Source organism: Oncorhynchus mykiss, chromosome 10, assembly GCF_013265735.2.
Source record: "Oncorhynchus mykiss isolate Arlee chromosome 10, USDA_OmykA_1.1, whole genome shotgun sequence".
In the NCBI taxonomy this organism is placed as follows: domain Eukaryota; kingdom Metazoa; phylum Chordata; class Actinopteri; order Salmoniformes; family Salmonidae; genus Oncorhynchus; species Oncorhynchus mykiss.
In genome coordinates this window covers 41,113,639-41,140,589 of record NC_048574.1, presented here as the reverse complement: position 1 = coordinate 41,140,589, position 26,951 = coordinate 41,113,639, and the positions used below count along the sequence as shown (strand labels likewise).

At 44.4% G+C, this 26,951-nt stretch overlaps 1 protein-coding gene across 3 annotated transcripts in view; it reads right to left on the bottom strand.

Moving 5' to 3' along the window:
- The window catches only part of LOC110533888 (roundabout homolog 1), a 210,398-nt gene that overhangs the window by 99,539 nt on the left and 83,908 nt on the right, over window positions 1-26,951 (bottom strand). For all 3 annotated transcript variants that reach the window (XM_036990289.1, XM_036990290.1, XM_036990291.1), the window contains one exon: window positions 17,244-17,570. In XM_036990289.1, the coding sequence (XP_036846184.1) occupies window positions 17,244-17,570 (327 nt within the window). The remainder of the gene's footprint in view (window positions 1-17,243; window positions 17,571-26,951) is intronic.

Sequence of the window (26,951 nt, the reverse complement as noted above, 5' to 3'; positions counted from 1 at the left end):
GTCAAATGAAAAATAAAATAATTATTGCTCGATTTATCCTGATAAGTCATTTTATCGTGATTTGGATTTTGGCCCATATCGCCCAGCTGTTAGATCATCCTAACATTCACTCTAAAACAACAACTAATGTATGAATGAGTGGTGATTTTTTTTCTTCTTCTGAAAACATACATTTGGCGTGTTCTTCCTTCCTTGCAAACTAGCAGCTGTCATTTCGTTCATTTCAACACACACAAGCCATAGAAAGTCAGAGAAACACAAGCCATTAGCCAAGAGGAAGAAAAGCAAACACACAACACAGTGAGATGAGGACTAACAGCTCTGAGCCTTCAGCCACTGGGCCACACAGCCCAGAGCCACATGGCCACCTCTCAGAGAGACTCTACTTCCTCTCCCCCCTGCCTGGCTCCATGGCCAACACCCTTTCCCTGTTGGCGCTTTGATATGAGTCGGCCTCCTCTCCGCTCAATGGAAACGCTGAGCATATGGGAATATAAAGGAATGTATTTAGACAGTGTGTTTCAGCGCAGACACACACAAACCATCCGTCTCCGTTTATGTTATATATGTTAATGAAGGTGTTCTGGGATTGATCCAAACATCGGAAGACTGGACTAATGGGAGAGGAGGGTAGTGGGAAACTGTACAGGAAACATAGAGGTCGCATACCTCAGGCAAACTGCCCCAAGTTAATGAAAATAAACACTGTTATTTATCCACCTTAGTGGCTGTGAGTGGAGACTGGAGAGCACTTACAATCATCTTGTTGGCAGTGTCTCCACATCCACAAACACACACCACAGGGAATAACACTTCACATCAACATAGTGAACATAGGGGCAGCAGGTACTGTAGTCTAGTGGTTAAGATTGTTGTGCCAGTAACCAAAAGGCCAACTAGGTGAAAAGTCTGCTCCTGTAAGAGCGTCTGCTAAATAAATCAAATATAAATGTAGAGCCATGGCTGAGAAATACAACCGACCTCCAGAAAATATTCAAACTGTTTATTTATTACAGTACCATGCTATTCTATTGTAATCTGTTGGATGAATATACTGCTTGCAAAATGGCTGAGATTGGTGGTCAGGTTGCAGTGGTGTTGCCGTTGGTGACAGTGACAGACATTTGAAGTGGGGAGCCATTAGTTAATGGAGTGGGACAGACAGATGGAGTGAGTCTGACCTCCTCCCCTTTCCTCTCGATACAACCCCTCTTCAGAGATTACAATCAAAGAGGAGTACACAGAAAAACAGAGAGAGAGAGAGGTGGAAGGGTGTCCTTCCTCCATCTGTCAATCACCCAGCCTGACATGACACATATCCTCAGATCCACATCAAGGGGATCTCTCCCTCTCTCTCTCCCTCTCTCCCTCTCTCCCCCTCTCCCCCCCTCCACTAGCAATCTCATCCTTTTAGGAAAACTCATGTCCCTGCCCATCAAAGCCCAGTGTCTTTCTTTGGATGTGGTGTTGTGTATCAACAGGCAGTGTTGGGTTACACACAGCTCTTGTTTCACCAACACTCCCTCTCCAGAAAGAGAGAGGGCGAGGAAGAAAAAGGTCTGACTGGGACAAAGAGATGTCCAGTATATACATGTCTGACTGGGACAAAGAGAGGTCCAGTATATACATGTCTGACTGGGACAAAGAGAGGTCCAGTATATACATGTCTGACTGGGACAAAGAGAGGTCCAGTATATACATGTCTGACTGGGACAAAGAGAGGTCCAGTATATACATGTCTGACTGGGACAAAGAGAGGTCCAGTATCTACATATCTGACTGCCGGACCAGTCTTCCTTCTGTGTCCATCAGAAAGGACCCCATCATACAGCCCCATCAGGTTTGATATCTCATCTAGTGTCCATGGAGCCATCGGATAAGGAACAGCAAACACACACTTACATCACATACACACATGTATATACAGTATACACACACACACACGTGTATCATGTAAGACTGTGGGTATGTATGGGTCTAAGTGACTCATTTCCTCATCCATAGAGGGAAACCTGACGCTTTGTGGTTAAACTTTAAACCCTGCCGCAAGCCTAACCATCTCTCAAATGGCACACTGTCCAATTAGGTCTAGAACATCATTTATTTGTCCTCATATGGCGGCTCTAAAATGGACTCTTCTGCCCAATAACCTTAAGTGAACACTGTCCATGACTTTCCCTTCACCTCAATAAAAAGCTCCATGATTGAATCAACTGAGGTCAATGGGACACATGTTCATTTCCCAGGGTCCTCTGGCTCCCTGCAGGCAGAGGAATATGCTGAGTGTCCTGCCTGACATTTATTGGATGGGAACTAGGTTATAGATGTTTTTCTCTCTTTTTCCTCCTCCCTTCAGTTCCAGCATGGCTCCGCTAGTCTGACCCTGTGTGTGTTTCTGCTTACCAGGCAGTATCCCAGCCCCTTGGTCACGCTTCAGGCTCCAGTACACACTTCATCTGTCACTGTCTCTGCTCTGTCACTTCAGCTCTGCGTCCCCAAAAGAACAAGTCTCAATTCTTCACCATGAAGGACAGAGAACGGAGCCAGCACTTCTTGTTTCTCTACATCTCTGTCACTCGTCTCCTGCTCCCTTCACTCTCTATGTCGTCATCACTCCCATAGTCTGACTTCAACCATGTCTCCCTCTCTGACACCTTTTATACATACATATCTCCCTCTCCCATTACAGCATTCTCTCTCTCTCATTTTTTGTACATAATGTTGCCGCTATTGTCTCTTATGAATGAAAGTAACTTCTGGACATCAGGACTGTGATTACTCACCACGGACTAGCAGAATCCTCTTTTTCCTCTAACGAGTCTGATGAGCCCGACACGAACGACATACTGCTTTCTTTGTAACAGGCCCAGATCCCCGTGATTTGCGTGAAGAGGAGGCGGAGAAAAAGGGGCGGGCTGCCTTCTGAGAATTCGTAAGCGACCGAATAAAACCCCACTTCCTTCCATTCTGCTAGCAAACGTGCAATCTTAGGACAATAAAATAGATGACCTACGTGTAAGATTAAACTACCAACGGGACATTCAAAACTGTAATATCTTATGCTTCACAGAGTCGTGGCTGATTGACGACACTATCAACATACAGCTGGCTGTCACACCCTGACCTTAGAGAGCCTTTTATGTCTCTATTTGGTTTGGTCAGCGTGTGATTTGGATGGGCATTCTATGTTTTTGTTTTCTATGATTTTGTATTTCTATGTTTTGGCCGGGTATGGTTCTCAATCAGGGACAGCTGTCTATCGTTGTCTCTGATTGGGAACCATACTTAGGTAGCCCTTTCCCTCCTTTCTTTGTGGGAAGTTAACTTTGTTTGTGGCACATTGACCTTAAGCTTCACGGTTGTTTTGTATTGTTCATTGTTTTTGTCGGCGTCATCCTAAATAAAAGGAATACGTACGCTCACCACACTGCGCTTTGGTCTAGTTCTTTCGACGGCCGCACTAAGACAACATTGAATGAGCTGCATTCTGCCATAAGCAAACAAGAAAACACTCACCCAGAGGCAGTGCTCCTAGTAGCCAGGGACTTTAAAGCAGGGAAACTTAACCTTTTTGGGATAGGGGGCAGCATTTTCATTTTTGGATGAATAGCGTGCCAAAAGTGAACTGCCTCCTACTCTGTCCCAGATGCTAATATATGCATATTATTATTAGTATTGGATAGAAAATACTCTGGAGTTTTCAAAACTGTTTGAATGATATATGTGAGTATAACAGAACTCATATGGCAGGTGAAAACATGAGAAAAATCCAACCAGGAAGTGGGACATCTGAGGTTTGTAGTTTTTTAAAGCTTGATGAGGTTGCACTTCCTAGGGCTTCCACTAGATGTCAACCGTCTTTTGAAACTTGAATGAGGATTATACTATGAAGGAGGGGCTCATGAGAACAGTCAGTTGTCTGGCAGAGAGCCTTGGTCTCATGACGCGCTCTCCCGACAGAGTTACCTCTCGTTCCAGTGCTTCTCTGAAGACAAAGGAATTCTCAGGTTGGAACATTATTGATGTTTTATGTTAAAAACATCCTAACGATTGATTCCATACATCGTTTGACATGTTTCTAAAGGACTGTAATAGAACTTTTCGAGTTTTTGTCTGGATGAAGTGACTGCACCTTATGAAGATGGATTACTGGGCTGAACACGCTAACAACAAGTGGCTATTTGGACATAAATTATGAAACTTTATGGAACAAATCAGTCATTTATTGTCAAACTGGGTTTCCTGGGAGTGACTTCTGATGAAGATCATCAAAGGTAAGGGAATATTTATGGTGTTGTTTCTAACTTTGTTGATTCCAAAATGGAGGATATTTTCTCTGGCTGTTTTGGGTTCTGAGCGCAGTTCTCAGATTATGCTTTTTCCGTAAAGTTTTTTTGAAATCTGACACAGACTTCTCCTTAATGCAACCGGTATCTTTAATTCTGTGAATAACACTAGTATCTTTTATCAATGTTTATTATGAGTATTTCTGCAAAATCACCGGATGCTTTGGAACCAAAACATTACTGCATGTAAGGCGCCAATGTAAACTGACATTTTTGGATATAAATATGCACATTATCAAACAAAACATACATGTATTGTGTAACATGGTGTCCTATGAGTGTCATCTGATGAAGATCATCAAAGGTTAGTGATTAGTTTTATCTATATTTCTGCTATCTTTGGCTGGAAAAATGGCTGTTTTTTGACTTGGCGGTGATCTAACATAATCATATGTTGTGCTGTAAAGCATTTTTGAAATCGGACACAATGGGTAGATTAACAAGATGTTTATCTTTCATTTTCTGTATTGGACTTATTAATGTGTGAAAGTTACATATTTCTAAAAAATATTGTTGAATTTCGCGCCCTGCCCTGCCTTTTCAGCGGTATGTTGTCGAGGCGGAACCCCCCTGCGCTAGAAAGGTTAAATCTGTTTTACCAAATTTCTATCAGCATGTTGAATGTGCAACCAGATGGGGAAAAACCTCTGGACCACCTTTACTCCACACACAGACACGCATACAAAGCTCTCCCCCACCCTCCATTTGGCAAATCTGACCAAACATTAAAGCAGGAAGCCCCTGTGACTAGATCAATAAAAAAGTGATCAGATGAAGCAGATGCTAATCTACAGGACTGTTTTGCTAGAATAGACTGGAATATGTTCCGGGATTCCTCCGATGGCATTGAGGAGTACACCACATCAGTCATTGGCTTCATCAATAAGTGCATCATCCCCACAGTGACATACTCCAACCACAAGCCATAGATTACAGGCAACATCTGCACTGTGCTAAAGGCTAGAGCTGTTGCTTTCAAAGAGTGGGACACTAACCCGTACGCTTATAACAAATCCCGCTATGCCCTCAAACAAACCATCAAACAGGCACGAGTCGTACTACACCGGCTCTGACACTCGTCGGATGTGGCAGGGCTTGCAAACCATTAGACTACAAAAGGAAGCACAGCCGAGAACTGCCCAGTGACACGAGGCTACCAGACGAGCTAAACTACTTCTATGCTCGTTTCGAGGCAAAAAACCCTGAAACATGCATGAGCGCACCAGCTGTTCTGGAAGACTGTGTGATCACGCTCTCCACAGCTGATGTGAGTAAGACTTTTAAACAGGTCAACATTCACAATGCCGCAGGGCCAGACGGATTACCAGGACATGTACTGTGAGTATGCGCTGACCAACTGGCAAGTGTCTTAACAGACATTTTCAACCTCTCCCTGCTCGAGTCTGTAATATCAACATATTTTAAGCAGACCACCATAGTGCCTGTGCCCAGAAACACTAAGGTAAACTGCCTAAATGACTACCGACCTGTAGCACTCATGTCTGTAGCCATGAAGTGCTTTGAAAGGCTGGGCATGGCTCGCAAACACCACTATCCCAGGAACCCTAGACCCACTCCAATTTGCATACCGCCCCAACATATCCACAGATGATGCAATCTCTATTGCACTCCACAGTGCTCTTTCACAGATGGACAAAATGAACACCTATGTGAGAATGCTATTCATTGACTACAGCTCAGCATTCAACACCATAGTGCCCTCAAAGTTCATCAATAAGCCAAGGACCCTGGGACTAAACACCTCCCTCTGCAACTGGATCCTGGACTTCCTGACAGACTGCCCCCAGGTGGTAAGGGTAGGTAACAACACATCCGCCATGCTGATCCTCAACACAGGGGCGTGTGCTCAGTTCCCTCCTGTACTCCCTGCTCACTCATGACTGCTCACTCATGACTGCACAGCCAGGCATGACTCTAACACAATCATTAAGTTTGCCGATGACACAACAGTGGTAGGCCTGATCACCGACAACGACGAGACAGCCTAAAGGGAAGAGGTCAGAGACCTGGCCGTGTCGTGCCAGGACAACAACCTCTCCCTCAACATACTCAAGACAAAAGAGATGATTGTGGACTACAGGAAAAAGAGGACAACGCACACCCCCAATAACATCGACAGGGCTGCAGTGGAGCAGGTTGAGACCTCTAAATTCCTTGGTGTCCATATCACCAACAAACTAAAGCACACCGAGACAGTCGTGAAGGGGGCACGACAAAGCCTATTCCCCCGAGGGAGACTGAAAAGTTTTGGCATGGGTCCTCAGATCCTCAAAAGGTTCTACAGCTGCACCATCGAGAGCATCCTGACTGGTTGCATCACTGCCTGGTATGGCAACTGCTCAGCCTCCGACCGCAAGGCACTACAGAGGGTAGTGCGAACGGCCCAGTACATCACTGGGGCCAAGCTTCCTGCCATCCAGGACCTCTATACCAGACGGTGTCAGAGGAAGGCCCTAAAATTGTCAAAGACTCCAGCCACCCTAGTCATAGACTGTTTTCTCTGCTACTGCACGGCAAGTGGTTCCAGAGCGCCAAGTCTAGGTCCAAGAGGCTTTTAAACATCTTCTACCCCCAAGCCATAGGACTCCTGAACACCTAATCAAATGGCTACCCAGACTATTTGCATTGCCCCTCCCCCTCGCTCCTCTCCCCCTTTACACCGCTGCTACTCTCTGTTGTTATCATCTATGCATAGTCACTTTAATAACTCTACCTTCCTGTACATATTACCTCAACTGACCGAACTCACATTGACTCTGTATATCGTCTCGCTATTGTTATTTTACTGCTGCTCTTTAATTACGTTACTTTTATTTCTTATTCTTATCCGTATTTTTTAAAACTGCATTGTCGGTTAGGGGCTCAAAAGTAAGCATTTCACTGACATGGGCCCTCAGATCATCACCAAGTGCTACAGCTGCACCATTGAGAGCACCTTGACTGGCTGCATCACCGCTTGTTATGGCAACTGCTTGGCATCCGACCATAAGGCGCTACAGAGGGTAGTGCATACCGCCCAGTACATCAAACTCCAACCACCCAAGTCATGGACTGTTCTCTCTGCTACCACATGGCAAGCGCTTACCGGAGCGCCAAGTCTGGGACCAAAAGGCTCCTGAACAGCTTCTACCCCAAAGCCATAAGACTGCTGAACATTTAATCAAATGGCCACCTGGACTATTTGCAATGCTGCCCCTTTTTTTAGTTCTGACTCTCTTGCACTGGCTCTATGAACACTCAATGGATTCTACCCACACACTCACATATACTACACTGACACTTCAACACACACACACACACACACACATACTTTCTGTCACGCTTGTGCCTGCTCCCGCTCCCCCTCCCTGGCACTCGAAGGCGCCAGGCTCCCCAGCATTACGCACTCCTGCCACCATCAGTACGCACACCTGCCTTTCCCCATTACGCACATCAATGTATTATTGGACTCACCTGGACTCAATCACCTGTTTATTACCTCCACTATATTGTTCAGTTCCCCATCTCTGTTCCCCGCTGCTGCATTGATGGTCGTCTGTCCTTACGTTACCCGGTGCTGACGATGTTGCTTGTTTGTTCCATGTCTGTTCCTATTAAATGTTGACCCCCCCTTACCTGCTTCTCATCTCCGGCGTCGGTCCTTACACTTTCACACTCTTCACATACTCTGCTGCTACTCTGTTAATCATATATCCTGATTGTCTAGTCAATTTTTCCCCTACCCACATGTAGTTGAAGTCGAAAGTTTACATACACCTTTTTCACAATTCCTGACATTTAATCCTCATAACAATTCCCTGTCTTAGGTCAGTTAGGATCACCACTTTATTTTAAGAATGTGAAATGTCAGAATAATAGTAGAGAGAATGATTTATTTCAGCTTTTATTTATTTCATCACATTCCCAGTGGGTCAGAAGTTTACATACACTAAATTAGTATTTGGTAGCATTGCCTTTAAATTGTTTAACTTGGGTCAAATGTTTCAGGTAGCCTTCCAAAAGCTTCCCACAATAAGTTGGGTGAATTTTTTCACATTCCCCCAGACAGAGCTGGTGCAACTGAGTCAGGTTTGTAGGCCTCCTTGCTCGCACATGCTTTTTCAATTCTGCCCACAAATGTTATATAGGATTGTGGTCAGGGCTAAGCGATGGCCACTCCAATACCTTGACTTTCTTGTCCTTAAGCCATTTTGCCACAACTTTGGAAGAAATATGCTTGGGGTCATTGTCCATTTGGAAGACCCATTTGCGACCAAGCTTTAACTTCCTGACTGATGTCTTGAGATGTTGCTTCAATATAGCCACGTAATTTTCCTGCCTCATGATGCCATCTATTTTGTGAAGTGCACCAGACCCTCTTGCAGTAAAGCACCCCCACAACATGATGTTGCCACCCCCGTGCATCATGGTTGGGATGGTGTTCTTCAGCTTGCAAACCTCCCCCTTTTTTCCTCCAAACATAACGATGATCATTATGGCCAAACAGTTCTATTTTTGTTTCATCAGACCAGAGGACATTTCTCCAAAATGTACAATCTTTGTCCCTATGTGCAGTTGCAAACCGTAGTCTGGCTTTTTTATGGCGGTTTTGGAGCCGTGGCTTCTTCCTTGCTGAGAGGCCTTTCAGGTTATGTCGATACTATACTACTCGTTTTACTGTGGATATAGATACTTTTGTACCTGTTTCCTCCAGCATCTTCACAAGGTCCTTTGCTGTTGTTCTAGGATTGATTTGCACTTTTCGCACCAAAGTACGTTAATCTCTAGGAGACAGAACGCATCTCCTTCCTGAGCGGTATGATGGCTGCGTGGTCCCATGGAGTTTATACTTGCGGACTATTGTTTGTACAGATGAACGTGGTACCTTCAGGCGTTTGGAAATTGCTCCCAAGGACGAACTAGAGGTCTTGGCTGATTTCTGTTGATTTTCCCATGATGTCAAGCAAAGAGGCACTGAGTTTGAAGGTAGACCTTGAAATACATCCACAGGTACACCTACAATTGACTCAAATGACTCAATCAGAAGCTTCTAAAGCCATGACATAATTTTCTGGAATTTCCCAAGCTGTTTAAAGGCACAGTCAATTTAGTGTATGTAAACTTCTGACCCACTGGAATTGTGATAGTGAATTATAAGTGACATTATCTGTCTGTAAACAATTGTTGTAAAGATTACTTGTGTCATGCAAAAAGTAGATAGAATAGAAAAGTCCTACCCATCTTGCCAAAACTATAGTTTGTTAAGAAGAAATTTGTGGAGTGGTTGAAAAACGTGTTTTAATGACTCCAACCTAAGTGCATGTAAACTTCCGACTTCAACTGTAGATACTGTATTACCTCAACTACTTCGTACCCCTGCACATTGACTCGGTACCAGTACTCATGTATATAACTTTGTTATTGCTATTTCATTGTGTTACTATTTCCTTTTTTTTCTTACTTTTTAATTCTGCATTGTTGGGAAGTAAGCATTTCATGGTAAAGTCAACACCTGTTGTATTTGGCACATGTGACAAATAAAATGTTATATGATTTAGACCACATTAGGCTAACACATGTTGACTCTCTTACAGCCCAAACTCAGGAGTATCAGACAGAGGGGGCTCTGTTCCACCGCATATGGGAGACCCCTGGACCCTGAAATGACCCGTGGATGACCCCTGCGTCAGTTGGACCCCTTTGAGTTGAATCAGTAGGAAATAACTCAGTTGAGATTCTACAAGCTGTCCCTCTGTTCTAGCTCAACTTTAAACCTCAACATCCCAAAATAAACTCCCCAGGTGGACAAATAGCATAAAGAAAGACAGGTTTGGTGTTGGGCAGCAGTAGACCTCCTCAGAGTGAGTCAGCGGATCGGACACAGGAAGTAGCTGGGTGATAGATGGATACCCAGTGTGACTGAGGCAGGGACGGAGTGTGAGGGCATGCCCACTGTCGTTAATCCCTGTCACCAGGAAGGAGAGGAACACACCATCTCTGCTGTCCTCTGTTATCAGTGCTTCCCTCTCTTCTCTGTCCTTCCTGCCTGCTGCCAGAATCAGTGCCTTTGTCCCCTTCACCACCCCTCCCCTCCTTTATAGTCACCAAGCATGAAAAGAAAGTCACAATGTTCTTTTGTGACACCCCTGACCTCTAACCTCTGCCCCCTGCCCCTGCTCATTCCACCACCCTCCCCAGGGCCATAAAAAAAAACACACTTTTGGTTGATGTGTATTTTGGACATGCAGGCGGACAAAGTCCTCACGGGGGGACAATGGGGTGAAAGCGTGTCTAACGGGCAACACAACGGGCTTACCCCTCACACTGGGCAGACTCTGACAGAATAACACTGGCACCTGTTAGCAATACAGAAACCCTTAGTCTAAACTGGTGCACTACTAGACACACAAACACACACACACACAGCTGTTGTGGATGGCAGGTGGGTCCTATAGTAAAAGTCCACCAACCTTTTTGGAGTTTTTACCATAGGGATGTGAAGCAGACATGTTTGTGTGAATTGATACCACATTTCCACAAGTCATGGCATATTATGCATTTGTCACATCTCAAAAACCGTACCCCTGGGCCCTCTGACAGTCCCAACCTACCCGTGACCCCTCAGTAAGACTTGTTATGGATACGGCTCTGGGACAGGGAGGACGTGCTCAGCCCTGAGAGGCCCAGGACACATGCTGAGACACGCTGTGGGAGCCTAACGGGAGCATGTTCTCCTGGGATCTCTACCCTTTTCCCTTGACTGTGAGGGGACCCCACAGCAAGAAGTGATCTGAATACATCGGGGGGACTGACTGAAGTAATGAATGATGCTGTAAAAAAAGTTAATCAAAGGCAAATAATCAAAGTAAACTAATGATCTTCACTGGAAAGGGGTTTGAAAAGAGTGACACAGAGAGCCGGGTGCGGCTCTACTTAAACAGAAAACCCACTCCAAAAAGATACTATTTTTTTTTTTCATCATCGACAAAAGAAAAAAAAGATTTCAAGATATTGGACATTCAAGAAGCAAAGTGTCACTGGCCACATCATCATGATGATGCAAAAAAACATTCCCTTTAAGGCATCAGGTTAAAGGTGGTGGCTAAACTAGGGAGGAGAAGATGAGTGGGGAGGGTGGCGTGACAGGGGCCTAGGTGCTGGGGGGTGGGGACAGGGGGCAAGGGGACAGAGGGAGAGCAGAGGCCTAGAAGACAGGAGTAACAGAGAGCTATTGAACTAGGTCAGTGTCAGTCTATATGGGAAGATCGCATGCAACTACAGCAGGTCACCTGACCGCTCCCCTCGTACAAAGATCCAATATGTGCATAAATGTGTAACTGGATTCACTGACGTTACAAAATTAGCTTAGATAAAAACACATTCCTTTTACTCAACAGGAGGGCTGGGACAATAGCCATAGTGTGAATGTGCGTGAGTAGGAGTGCGTGTGTATAAGCATCCGTGTGTGAGAGAATTTCATGTTGCATGTGAGAGAAACATATTCTGTGAAATAGAACATCCAAAACAGAGAACTTTATCTGACATCCTGAGTGTAGGATTTGACAGTTTATTGTATGTCTTTTTATGTGGCTGTAAAACATGGACTGTATAGTGTTTTTTCAGATGCACAGAATAACCTTGGTTCTTGGGTCAGTTTAAGAATAAGAGGAAAAATAAGCCTCAACAAGAGATCTGAGAGAGTACGTAGAATTACTCTGGCAGAGTTTCCACAAAACAAGTTGGTGCATTAACAAACTAAGCATAAACGAGTCCTAAACTACACTGTCTGGAAACAGTGAACAACAGCTATGTCCAGGCCAGGCACAGTCCAAACCCTGCGCTGATCACAGAGCATTGTAACATTACATACTGTATAAACATTGTTACAGCACCACATCAACCCAGCTATTCGCTAGATGAGTGGTTATGCCTGCCCTGACATGTGAAGCCCTCCATAGAATAGTCCTTTGGAGGAAAGATCATTGACATATATTTGACATTTGTATATGTTTTTGTCCCATTTTTCATGAGCTGAAATGGCCGCTCTAAAATTTGCAGTTTTGAAACGTCACGCTATTATTACTTGAAACGTCACACGTTATTACTTGAAATAAATATTCAAGTAAACTTTTTGTCACCACACCTTGTTATTGGATTTTCAGCATTGCACAACCAATTACATTTTTGTAAACTTAAGTTGACCATTTTATTTTAGAAAATGATTGGCACCCCGGAGCTAGTATTTGATTTCACAGCCTTTGGCCAAGATAACTGCAGACAAATGCTTATTGTAGCCATCAATAAGCTTGCTGTACCTTTCTACTGGCAATTTGGCCCACTTTTTAGCATCAAAATGCTTCTTCAATGTTTCTTCAATGTTTGAGGCATGCCCTCCACCAACTGCTGTTTTCAGATCTTGCCATAGGTTTTTGGACAATGGGTTGAATATTTGACTCCAAAACAAAACATCATGCCTTGCACACGTTGCCAAAGAGCTCTAATTTTGTTTCATTAGTCCACAGAACATTTTCCACAGAATGAAGGCTTGTTTAGGTGGGTTTTTCGAGAAGTTCAATCAGGGTTTCTTGAGTCTCCTTCAGCAGCGGCGTCTTCCTGTGTTTACCAACAACCAAATGAAACATTCAAAGAAAATAACATCCTCCCTTCAATCAAACATTGGGGAGGTTTGATATTGCTGTGGGGTTGCTCTGCTGCCTCTGCTACTGGGGGCCTTGAATGTGTTCAAGACATCATAACATCAGCAGATGATCAAGTAGGGCTGGAAATTGCCTGGGACCTCACAATACGATATTATCATGACACTTAAGTGCCAATACGATATGTATTGCGATTCACACGATTCCTACAATTCTGTGATCTGTGATTTATTGAGATTCCATGGTCCAAACATATTGCTCACCATACTGTGTCTGCTGCAGAGGGAAAAGAGAGACATGAGAATTGGAAGTACAAGTGGTGAAACAAATTGGCTCCCTATTTAAAAAGAAGACGGAAAACAAGCTTTGACTAAATAAATACTGGACTTTTGGTGCAGGTACAGCCAACTAGCGCACAAATAAACGTTGCGATATTGTCAAAAACGATACGATACAATATCCCAATATGTAAATTAATCTCTATTATCAAGGTGTTTTGGAATGCGATGTTCAACCCAGTGTCCAAAAACTGCATCTCTGGTGAAGGTTGTGGGTCACCCAAACACGCATCAAAAGCACCCTGGAATGGTTCAAGAAGAAACATCGGAGTGTTCTGGAGTGGCCAGCGAAGAGTCTAGATCTGAATCACACCCATAACTGAAGGCGAGAGCTGGAAACAGCAGTCGGGCACCCCTCAAACATTGAAGAATTGGATTAGATCAGAATGAAATTAGATCAGCATTAGATGCGTTTGCTGCTGAAGACTAGGCCAAATTGACAGTAGATGGCTACAAGAAGGCTACAAGGCTACAAGATGGCTACAAGAAGCATGTGTTGGCAGTTCTCTTGGCCAAAGACTCCGCAACCAAGTACTAGCTCCAGGGTGAAAATAATGTTGTCCATGCCTTTCATCTCTATGTTCTCAATTCAAATTGTAAACGTACATTTACAAAAATGCAATTGGTTCTGCAATGTTGAAATCCAATAAGATGTGGAGACCAATATGTATTTATTTATTTGTGTAACTTATTTGATAAGAGATAGGGAGTTATTAAAGAAAAGTGCACGGGTGTCAATATATTTGGCCACAACTGTATGTCAACAATCCTTACTCAAAAGGACTATTCTATGGATTTACATTTTGCTAAACCCTGACTTTGCCCTCCCTACCTGTTAGAGACAGACAGAAATGGTTGAAACAAGGATTATCACTACACGCCCATAAGCAAGGACTAATAAGAGAAGAAAGCCTAGCACTTAACGCAGTATGGTAAGATGAAGCTGTTATTTCAATGTTGGAAAGGGAGTTGGTAATAAGGCTGAAATACACCCAGGAGGATCACTGCTCTCTCTCCCTGGGGTTGTACAGGCAGTTATGAAGTCAGAAGAGAGGATCACTGCTCTCTCTCCCTGGGGTTGTACAGGTAGTTATGAAGTCAGAAGAGAGGATCACTGCTCTCTCTCCCTGGGGTTGTACAGGTAGTTATGAAGTCAGAAGAGAGGATCGAACTAGATAGAAAATCATTTTAACGCCAAAATTACTGCTAATTAGACCATACAATGAGTGTACAAAACATTAGGAACACCTTCCTAATATTGAGTTGCACCCCACATTTCTGCCCTCAGAACAGCCTCAATTCATTGGGGGCATGGACTCTACAAGGTGTCGTAAGCATTCCACAGAGAAGCTGGCCCATGTTGACTACAATGCTTCCCACAGTTGTGTCAAGTTGGCTGGATGTCCTTTGGGTGGTGGACCATTCTTGATACACACGGGAAACTGTTGAGCATGAAAAACCAAGCAGCATTACAGTTCTTGACACAAACCGGCACGCCTGGCACCTACTTCCATACCCCATTCAAAGGCACTTACATTTAGTGTCTGGCCCATTCACCCTCTAAATGGCACACATACACAATCCATGTCTCAATTGAAGGCTTAAAAATCCTTCTTTAACCTGTGTCCTCCCCTTCATCTACACTGACTGAATTGGATTTAACAAGTGACATGAATAAGGGATCATAGCTCTCACCTGGATTCTCCTGGTCAGAGCAGGTGTTCTTAATGTTTTGTATTAATCAGTGTATTTCACATTTACTATAGAGAGAATATATCTATTAGGACTTTACAACAGTGCAAGCTAGTGTTTCACCTTGTTTGACCCCGCGTTAGGAGGGAAGAAAATAAACAACAATGATAAAAGGATAAACAGCCTAAATAAACTGTCTAGGCAGGTTGGTAGACTGCCATGCTCTGCAGATAGTTCAAACTGTCCGGTAAGGGGCCAGTTGAGTTATTAGTGTCATTGAAGTGTCTCCAGGTAAAGTCTATGCAGGCTCAGATGCAGCCTCATAAAAACCTTGGCATTTCAAGCTGTCTCTCTGTCTGGCAGGGCTGTAGTCACCTTAGTTGCCCCCAAAGACATAACACAGTGTTCTTCAAAGGCTAAGATAGAGAGAGCGAAAGAGAGAGAGAGTGAGAGAGAGAGTGAGTGAGAGCTAGACCTGTCATCACCATCAGACTGTCAGAGAACATGACTTCACGGTCTATTCTGGTCCAAGGCTCTTGACTGGGCTCATTTGGTCCTGTGGTTGGTGACCTTGAACATCCTCCTTTAAAGGAGAAGTTTGCCCAAAATCCAGAAACTACCAAGTGATTCCATACATTGAAACTAGTTTAGTGGAGTTCTCTCTCTCTCTCACATGACTTGTGTCATTGCTGGATGCAGGCCTTGCTCTGTTCCATTGCCAGTAAATTCATGATTAAGAGACGTGCCCTTACACGGAGCTTGATCTCACAGATTACATTTTTTGGGGGCGAGAGAAGGAGCTGGTGAAAAAGATGATAAGAGTTAGGCATATCGCAGGTAAAGTTAGTTACAAAAAGTGGATAAAGAGTTGGCAGCAAGAGCAAGCTGGTGTTCGGTCCCACATTGTGTCACACCAAAAACATTGTGATGATTAAATAGTGTTTGGGGCTAATGTGAAAAAATAAACTCACTAACGGTCCCGCTCATAGAGGTTGATGATAAGCGATCACTCAGTAAAGAAAAGTTTAGATACTTACTCGTTAGATAACTGTCCATTTGGCCCAGCTGGAACAGGGGTGCGTCACCATTTATTTTTTTCAGGACCGTTGATGTGGGCAGATAAATCTCTGTGGTCGCAAAAGCAGACTAACTGCTCTCATCATCATTACGTTCCCAGATTTCTGTAAGAATTGTAGTCACTTATTTGAATTCTCTGCAGCACAAACATTCCTCATTCGTGGAATTGGAGCGCAATTGCCCCAACTGCACCACCAGTCTGTGTCGATCCTAGGGAGCTACTGCTACCAGATCTTGCTGTGGCTTCAGTGGCTAGAGGGGCAGAGGCCACCTGAAGCTCAATTTGCCTCAATTCTTAGTCTGAATAAATACAGTTTGACGACACCATCGGCGCCCCTCCAGCAGTCTTTTTCTTCACTTGCAAATATTTTGTCATTAGACATATTTCTAGGTTGTTGTTTATTTTTTATATCTAATGTGTAATGCTGTCTTTACTTCGCCACCCCAAAAAAACACGCATCTGTGAATAAGGGCATAATGTGCAGTTTCTACGAAGAAGGGATTCCTGAGAGCGCATATCTCCGCTGCTGTGGCATTCGGCTACATAAAATAATGCCAAATCTTTTAAGTGGAAAAGTACACATTTCCTGACTCAAAACCAAGAGTACTTTTAACAAAAATAGCTTTTTTGGCCACACACTTTCAATAAAACAATGAATTTGGCCACACATCGTGGATTTCTGAATAATGAATTCACTGGCAACGTGCAGAGTGGGGCCTGCATCCAGCAACATCACGAGTCACGTGACCTATTTTTCAGCTGTTTCAGTACATCACTACATGGAGGAGGGGGGGGGGGGGGGGGGGGGGGGGGGGGGCAAACTCCACTGATCTAGTTTCAATGTATGGAATCACTTGGGAGTTTTATGGATTTTGAGTGAACTTCTCCTTTAAGAGATTGTCGTATCCAGACATCTAATGAATGACTGATTTCTGTAATTATTAACAACACTGACTTCAGTGTTATAAAGCAGTGATAGCCATCACTTACATCTACATATTCCATCTACATCCTTTGATATAAAGCAAATAGCTATCGTCAGCATGCCTACCTTGTTGCTAGTAGTTGATACAACAACCCACACGGCTTTGACCCACCACCACCACCGAGACAGACAGAGAGCATTACTTACTGGCTACCTCCAGTGAGGCGTTATGGCTGACGGCCTGGCCCAGGTAGTTACGGGCCACACACACGTAGCTGCCGTCGTCTGGCTTGCTGCGTCGGCCGTGGACGATACGTAGGAAGAAGAGGGAGCCGCTGGGCAGCAGCATGCGGTGGGAACGGGGGTTGTCCCGGTCCGTCTCCACACGCTCCCCGTCCTTGTACCACTCCACCGTGGGGGCAGGACGCCCCTCCGCCTTGCAGTTGAGGGTGGCTGGCTCCCCCTTGGACACAATGAGGTCAGAAGGGTGCTCCACTATCCGGGGAGGGGAGTCATCCTGACGAAGACGAGATCCTGAGAAAAGAGGAAATATGACATGAGATGTACAGTGCATGTATGTTGGAGCAATCCCTGGCCACAAGCACAATGAGTAGCTCATGTCATGTCCCAAACATCACTCTGTCACATGAATTAATTCCTCAGCCTTATCCACCCTGAACCTAATGCTGCATTCATAACCAAGTGGGAAGGTGGTCATTACCAGTTGTGAAGTTCACGTGCTTTGAAACCATTGGCTAATTGACAAATAATGGCCAACAAGCTGCATCAACCATAAACTAAAATTACAGCTATCAAATGCTTGTAAACAAATGATAGTGTTAAAAAAAGATACAAATAGATTGCTTTTATAAATAATGTCTTGGAAATGCTGTTATCAAGGTAATTTCCAAAGTAAGTGACGTCAGAAGTCAGCATGTGGGAGAAGTCGGACCTCATGGATGATAGACGAGTTTCCCACTAGTAATTACCAGTTGGAGGAGCATTCAAGCGGATATTTCCCAGTCGTATGTGGCAAATACCACCTTCCCACTTGGATATGACCACAGCACTACCCATCGCCCATAGGCCTGGGCCTACCCCTTTTAACACACACAAAACTGTAGCACTCTGAGGAAGCATGTATCAGAAGAACTAGCTTATTAGAGTCTGGGGAATTAGAAACTACGTGGAGACTATATTAATCACACACACACACACACACAAATCTCTTACACACATACAATACACACACTAGCTATACATATCTCCAATGATTAGGAAGCCACACTGAGCCACTAATGCACACATCCAGCAGTACCTACAGTACATATCAGTCTCAGCAGTTGTTCCCTTCAGCAGCAGCAGTAAGTTTACAGTAATTAGACACAGTGCATTATCATTGCTGTGCCGGTGATTGTACCGACTGTAATCCTGTCTGACATTCTAATTAACACACATTGTCATGGGGCAGACACAGCGTTTCTGTATTGTTTAAGGGCCCAGAGTCCCAGGAGGCAAAACACAGCAGTGAGCCAAGTTGACGGACAGAGTCCTTTCTTTGGCATATCTTAGTAAAAACATCTTCCCTAAAACCTCCACTAGGAAAACAACAATTGGTTTACAGCTGTGAGAGTATGATATCAGTGTGTTCTGAGCTATAATATGACTATAAGAGGGAAAATCTAATGCTATTAATGCCGTTTTCAATATGGACTATATTATCGTTTCCAAGGCTCTTTCTCTATGTAGATAAGAGATAAATTGAATTTAAATTAAAATTGAGAGAGAGAGAGAGAGAGAGAGAGAGAGAGAGAGAGAGAGAGAGAATCAAGAGGGAGAGAGAATAGAGATGTTTACTTTGAAACATCTACAACCCTGCTGAAGGAATTTGATCATATTGAACACAGCTAAAGCGATTATGGGCGATTCTCTCTTGCGAAGCGGCCGGGTCTAGCTATTAATCAACTACTGTTTGTCAGAAGCCTGCATCAAAGTCTTTGATCCTGCTGTCGGCACAGTAACGCAGCGATGCCCTTTGGTCTGCTGACTGTAACAGAATATCTCTGGATCTCTGAGAGAGAGAGGAAGAGAACACTGCTGGTCCAGTGTGTTTCATTAAAGAAGGCTTTGAAGTGTTCCCATGGTCTGTCATGGGGTTCAACCCTCCCTACTAAATTATTTATTTTATATATATATATCAGGGGATATTTATTTAAGGAATAACACATTAGCATTCTGCTGGTTAAGTGGTGCAAAGCTGCAGAGGCTGGCAGATTGGGAGCTGGGCAGGCAGGCAGTGGGCAGCGGGACAGGCAGCGGGCAGCGGGACAGGCAGCGGGCAGCGGGACAGGCAGCGGGCAGCGGGACAGGCAGCGGGCAGCGGGACAGGCAGCGGGCAGCGGGACAGGCAGCGGGCAGCGGGACAAGCAGCGGGCAGCGGGACAGGCAGTGAGCAGTGGGCAGAATGAAGGGGTAAAGCTCTGTTCTCTGCTCTTTCAAAAAATTTATTATGAGTGGAGAAGGAGCGTGGACTCCAGTCCACCAAGACCACAACACACACTCTCAGCCTGGATCCCTACTCTGAGTATCAACACACACACACACACACACACACACACACACACACACACACACACACACACACACACACACACACACACACACAAAATCCTTATCTTTCTCCTCTGTTTATCTGTCACTCAATCCACAGAGTCCTGGCCTCCTGAGTCCCTCCCTCCCTCACTGAGCTCTGTGTTCCGGCCTCCCTCCCTCAGGGGACAAGAGACAAAGTCTCCTCACTGAGCTCTGTGTTACTGCCTCCCTCCCTCAGGGGCCATGAGACAAAGTCTCCTCACTGAGGTCTGTGTTGCTGCCTCCCTCCCTCAGGGGACAAGAGACAAAGTCTCCTCACTGAGCTCTGTGTTCCTGCCTCCCTCCCTCAGGGGACATGAGACAAAGTCTCCTCACTGAGGTCTGTGTTACTGCCTCCCTCCCTCAGGGGCAATGAGACAAAGTCTCCTCACTGAGGTCTGTGTTGCTGCTTCCCTCCCTCAGGGGACATGAGACAAAGTCTCCTCACTGAGCTCTGTGTTCCTGCCTCCCTCCATCCCCCAGTCCTTCTATCCTTCCATCCCTCATCTCTCCAGATTTAGCTAATTTGCTTCACTGTTTCTACTGATGATGGAGATTTGTACAGGTTATACTCTAGGTATGCTTACTGTTTCACCAGATCCACTTTGGCATTAAAGGGTTTAAGTGCTGAACTAAGTGTGTGTAGTGTGTGATTCTCTGTGTGGTGTGTATCTATACTGCATTTTTGTGAAACCTGTGAAGGGCTATGCAATGGAAAATTAATTTGAGAGGATAGAAAAAAAAAACAGATGATCTAAGAGAGAGAGAGGGGGAGAGGTTGGAGGGGGAAGAGCAGGGGGGTAATAATGTCCAGTAACTGCAGCCATTTGTGGGTGGTATTTCGCCTGTTTTACTGCCTGTTGGGAGCAGGAAGTTGTGATTTGGCTGCTCTTTCATGTGGCTAAGAGTGGTTCACACAATGCTGACTTAAGGCGTCCACATGCTTCCCAGTTTGCGCATATACTGTGTTATGAGAAATATGGCACCAAACCTCTTAGTTAAATGTGAAATTGTGCGACTATGATCTCCTCAGCAAGAACATCAAAAATTAATGACAGATTATCTTAGATTAATTCAGACTATTTTGAAGAAGTGTATACTGGCTATGGCGTCGCAAGATGGACAAACAGGCCTCCTGGGTGGAGCAGTGGTTAAGGGCGCTGTACTGCAGCGCCAGCTGTTCCATCAGAGACCCTGAGTTCGCGCCCAGGCTCTGTCGTAACTGACCGCGACCGGGAGGTCCTTTGGGCGACGCACAATTGGCCTAGCGTCATCCAGGTTAGGTAGGGCTTGGTCGGTAGGGATGTCCTTGTCTCATTGCACACCAGCGACTCCTGCGGCGGGCTGGGCGCAGTGCGTGCTAACCAAGGTTGCCAGGTGCATGGTGTTTCCTCCGACACATTGGTGCTTCTGGGTTGGATAAGCGCTGTGTTAAGAAGCAGTGCGGCTTGGTTGGGTTGTGTATTGGAGGATGCATGACTTTCAACCTTCGTCTCTCCCGAGCCCGTACGGGAGTTGTAGCGATGACACAAGATAGTAGCTACTACAACAATTGGACACCATGAAAAAGGGGTAAAAAAAATAAATGGACAAACAGTACTATTGCCGCTTTTTCAAGGAAATATATTTTAAGGGAGTGTGCGAGGCAAAGACGTTCACTTCGCCTAGCCGAGGTCTGCTAGGAGCACCAGTTGCCAGATTAAGTCGCCCGCATGCTTCCCATCCGAAACAGTTTGTGCATACAGCATATTACGACAACATTTAGTTAATTATTTTTGGCAAGATGTAAGCCGTAGTTCAGTAGCCGAAGTCTACGCCCCTTCGTCGGTGATTGGTCAACAGTAGGGATTCTTTGATTACGTTTTTGTTGTCGTTCAACGAGACACGACTCGTTTTCATGCAATTTTTTTCCACTTGAGAAATACTGCAAAAAACATTTCAGTTAGATGTGAAATTGCCCTACTAAGATCTCCACGGCAAAAACAGTACTATTGTCGCTTTCTTCTAGTTTCTCAAGCGAAGGCCAGGGGAGTATGCGAGGCACATACGTTCACTGAGCCTAGTTGAGTTCTGCTAGGAGCAAACTGAACCTACTGTAGTATGCAGACCGGCTTACAGTGCCTGCAGTGGCCCTGACTGGGGAGTTAAACCGTTTATCAAGCTTTAATTGGGATATGATGCTGTAGTGTAGAAACAGAGTCCTAACTCACAGACCAACACCAGAGAAGCTGCAACACATTTCCCTACAGAGACTGTGGAGAGAGGAGCAGGCACACTGCTTAAATCACACAACCAACAGTTCCGCCACATACATACCTATAGTACCAGTCAAACGTTTGGACACACCTTCTCATTCATGGGTTTTTCTTTATTTATATTATCTTCTACATGGTAGAATAATAGTGAAGACATGAAAACTATGAAATAACACATGGAATCATGTAGTAACCAAAAAAAGTGTTAAACACTCTTGGCATTCTCTCAACCAGCTTCACCTGGAATGCTTTTCCAACAGTCTTGAAGGAGTTCCCACATATGCTGAGCACTTGCTGGCTGCTTTTCATTCACTCTCCTTCTTGGTCAAATAGCCCTTACATAGCCTGGAGGTGTGTTGGGTTATTGTCCTGTTGAAAAACAAATGATAGTCCCACTAAGCGCAAACCAGATTGGATGGCTTATCGCTGCAGAATGTTGTGGTAGCCATGCTGGTTAATTGTGCCTTGAATTCTAAATAAATCACTTAGTGTCACCAGCAAAGCACCCCCACACCATCACACCTCCTCCTCCATGCTTCACGATGGGAACTACACGTGGAAATCATCCATTCACCTACTCTGCGTCTCAGAAAGACATGGTGGTTGGAATCAAAAATCGTAAATTTGGACTCGTCAGACCAAAGGACAGATTTCCACCTGTCTAATGTCCATTACTTGTGTTTCTTGGCCCAAGCAAGTCTCTTCTTATTATTAGTGTCCTTTAGTAGTGGTTTCTTGGCAGCAATTCAGCCATGAAGGCCTCTAAACTGTTGATGTTGAGATATGCTTGTTACTTGAACTCTGTGAAGAATTTATTTGGACTGCAATCTGAGGTGAGGTTAACTCTAATGAACTTACCCTCTGCAGCAGAGGTAACTCTGGGTCTGCCTTTCCTGTGGTGGGTCCTCATGAGAGACAGTTTGCTTAATGGTTTTTGTGACTGCGCTTGAAGAAACTTTGAAAGATCATTACATTTCCCGGATTGACTGACCTATCCACAAATGTACTTTTAACAAGGCACACCTGTTAATTGAAATGCATTCCAGGTGACTACCTCATGCAGCTGTTTGAGAGAATTCCAAGAGTGTGCAAAACTGTCATGAAGGCAAAGGGTGGCTACCTTGAAGAATATCAAATATCAAATATATTTTGATTTGTTTAACACTTTTTTGGTTACTACATGATGCCGTATGGGGCGGCAGGGTAGCCTAGTGGTTAGAGCGTTGGACTAGTAACCGGAAGGTTGCAAGTTCAAACCCCCGAGCTGACAAGGTACAAATCGGTCGTTCTGCCCCTGAACAGGCAGTTAACCCACTGTTCCTAGGCCGTCATTGAAAATAAGAATTTGTTCTTAACTGACTTGGCTGGTTAAATAAAGATAAAATAAATATGTGTTATTTCATAGTTTTGATATCTTCACTGTTATTCTACAATGTAGAAAATAGTAAAAATGTACAACAAATAGTGATGATATACAACAGAGATGCTATGATTACAGTGCAGTATGTAATTCCACTGGCTCAACAGAATTCTAGACACAGTCCTCATTGGAAGGGTGTTGCTGGGAATTTCACTGAAAGAGGGCACGCAGATCGACCAACGGCTACTTCCAGTCAGCCTCACCCTGAATCGCACGCATGCGCACACACACACACACACACACACAGCACCCCATATTAGGTTGTAGGTAGAGGGAAACAAGAGGCTGATCTATGGGAAGATCGATAACCTCTACACTCTCCACTTCATCAGTAGGGCCTTCGGGAAGTAAGATGGGACAGAGGGCCAAGTGGTACAGTACTCTTTCCTAGTGTTGCATGGTATACTCAAAACGCTGGCACATTCTTGATACTTGGTACTATACTTTTTGTTACTTTCGGTACTTCTCTCAAATGTGTCTCATGTCGTCTACTGATTGAGAGAGGATCAAGTCCGTCTTTCAGTGTAGCTGATGTCCCCTTATAGTGTGAGAGCTCCATGCCCTGCTCTGCTTACTTCTTGCTAGATCTAACCTGACATGAGGAACCACTGAACTCACTGGGAGTCTGGGCTGCATCATCACTTATGCTGCACAGAAGTTAACCCTCTTGAATAACGCAACACGGCATGTAGAAATGTTGAAACGGCTAATTACTGTTCCCAAAACAATATCCAGAACAGGCTAGAACACTAGAATACAATAAGATACCGGTAACGTCCAGCTTTGAAGGCTAACTGTCCTTGTTAGCTAACAGCTGAAGCCAATTCACTACCCTAGTACCACAACACAACATTTTACTGCTTACAAAGATGATTGTCACCAAAAATGTTATTCATTCACTTCGTCTCCCCTTACGTCTCTCCAAGTCAAGATCATCTTTGATCCTCGAACTGACTTTGTGTGTGAATGACTTTATGGGTCTTAAAGAGACAGCGCACACTTTTATAAAATAAGAGATTTCTTATTCTATGCAAATGTTGTTGATCAGTAGAAGAAAAGTAGTCCCAAATGGACGGTAAACAGATAGTTTTTCATCTGTAGCCTCATGAAATCAGCCAAAAACAAGCTCAATAACTCAATGCATTCACACACTTCTATTGAATATGCATATTCACCTGTATTGTGAAAACACCTAGGCTACATCTTGATTTACCCAGTTTATCAAGATATTTGCCATTCAAATGTGTAGTTAGAATGGTACAAAATTCTAAAACATTTCCAATGTAATGATACTGAACTCAAAAGATCTGTCTGGATTAAATGCCATTCTGTGACTTTGGCTAACATTTTTTGCCATGGTATCATGTCGGTGTCAATTATCGTGATGGTATCGAATATCGTGATACTAAACCTGGTATCGATAAGTCAAAATTCTGGTATTGTGACAACACTACTCTTTGCTTTCCCAGTAAGGATCAGTATTCTGGCCCCTGGATAACATTTAAAACGTACCAGGTCAGAGAACCTAGAAAGATTGTCTTGTCTTCCTGAGAACACTGATCTAATTGAGTCTTGCAATCCTGAAACAATGCACAACATAATTATGGGGTGTTTTCGAAGGCAGGTGAGAGGGCGCCGTCAAGCATTTCAAATGAATACACACAAACCCAAACACAAACACATCCACACACAAACAACTCCAAGGTGAAAAGACAGCAAACCAACAACCTAGCCACAGGGCAAAATCATACATATTTCATTTGAATTACAATTAACACTCCGTGCAGACATATTCAGAAGGATATAATAAATTGCGAGGAGAAAGGCAGCCAGGCTCCCCTGTTGCCTATTCTCTGCACGCTTGTTGTTTTGCTTGTTTTAATTGTGTTGGGTTTGTGCCTAAGGGTTGGAGAAGCTCCCTGAGCTGGCTGGTGTATCGCCCTGCCACAGGTGGCCTTCAGCAAGACCAGGCTTTATCTGCAAAGACCCAGCAGCAAGACGGCACGCAATCAACAAGCACACACACACACACACACACTCACCAAAGGTAATTTGTAACAGCTATGCCAGACATACACTTACTTCTTATGTCTGTCAATCATCCCTGAGGCTGTTCTGCTGTAGTGACGGGAATCAGCTTTGGTGTGAAGGATGAGGGGATAACAAGGGGAATATGAGAGAGGATCCGAGGAGAGAGTGAAAGAGGGAGGATGGCAGAGGTGAATCTCCTCTGTCTTTTCAGAACTGCCCTGGGTTCTCTTTCCAGGAGCAGACAAATAGAATGTGAAATCACACATATGCCATTAGATAAAACCAAGCAGGAGACCATAGAATTGTTTGCCCACTGACTGGGAAGAAGATCTGATTCCAGCACACCTTCTACCCAGGTAATATGTGTAAGGATGAATGAATAAGTAGATGAATTAACTGAATAAATGAATGAATGAATTAATGGCAAAACAGGCATCCTCATCTTAATACAACCGCCAAAAGGACCAGGCAGTGACTGTCTGAGCATATGTTGAATATTACACCGCTGCGATCAAGTGTGGTTTCACGATTCCGTTGGTGGGGCTGAATCAGTACATCCCGAGTATGTCCTTTACGTTCCTGTTTCTCAGTTTACCAAACATGGTGTGATGCCATATGAGTGGGGTGATGCAAACATACCACTTAAAGAGATGAGATATCAACCGCAAATCCAAGCACTGTACTGGGGATTACACTGGCAGCCATCTCTCAATGTAAAGTAACTCCTTCACAGGTAGAAAACCACATTATTACACACACACACACACACACACACACACACACACACAGGGAATGAGCCATGAAAACTGATCTGGCGATAAAGCCGTTCCACTAGCTGCAGTGTGAGGAGGTGTAGCGTTGGGTTACAGTTTCTGGCCCAGCTTCACACACACACCAGGCCCTCTAAAAGCACTCCTTAAACAATGCACATTATTGTCTACTCGCTGGTTCCCCTAACCCAGGTACTTGAGTTGCGGTTGGTGACATTGACACGTGTGGAATGCTTTAGCCTCTATGTCACCCCCTGGTACCGGTGACGCCGAGTATGACATCACCCCATCACATGGAGAGTCCTGGCCAATCAGGACTGAGATGGCAGGTAAAGTAAATCCACGCCTGGGGTGACATGGGATTGATTGTCTATGTGTGTCTGGTGGGATGATACTGTGGCAAATAGTAATATACTGTAATCTGTGCATACTCCCCTCTCACCCCTTTGGCCAAATGTCATGGACAGGAATAGGATGGAAATGGATTCTTTAAAATGGATCACAATGAACCTCAAATGGTCTTCTCACTATCTATCATAACAGTGGACACACACAAACACAACACTCAGTACTCACATGCAACACATATAGAAAGTTACACTGAGTGTACAAAACATTAGGAACACCTTCCTAATATTGAGTTGACCCCCTTCTGCCCTCAGAACAGCCTCAGTTCATCAGGGCATGGACTCTCCAAGGTGTTCCACAGAGAAGCAGGCCCATGTCGACTCCAATGCTTCCCAAAGTTGTGTCAAGTTGCCTGGATGCCCTTTGGCTGGTGGACCATTCTTGATACATGGAAAACGGT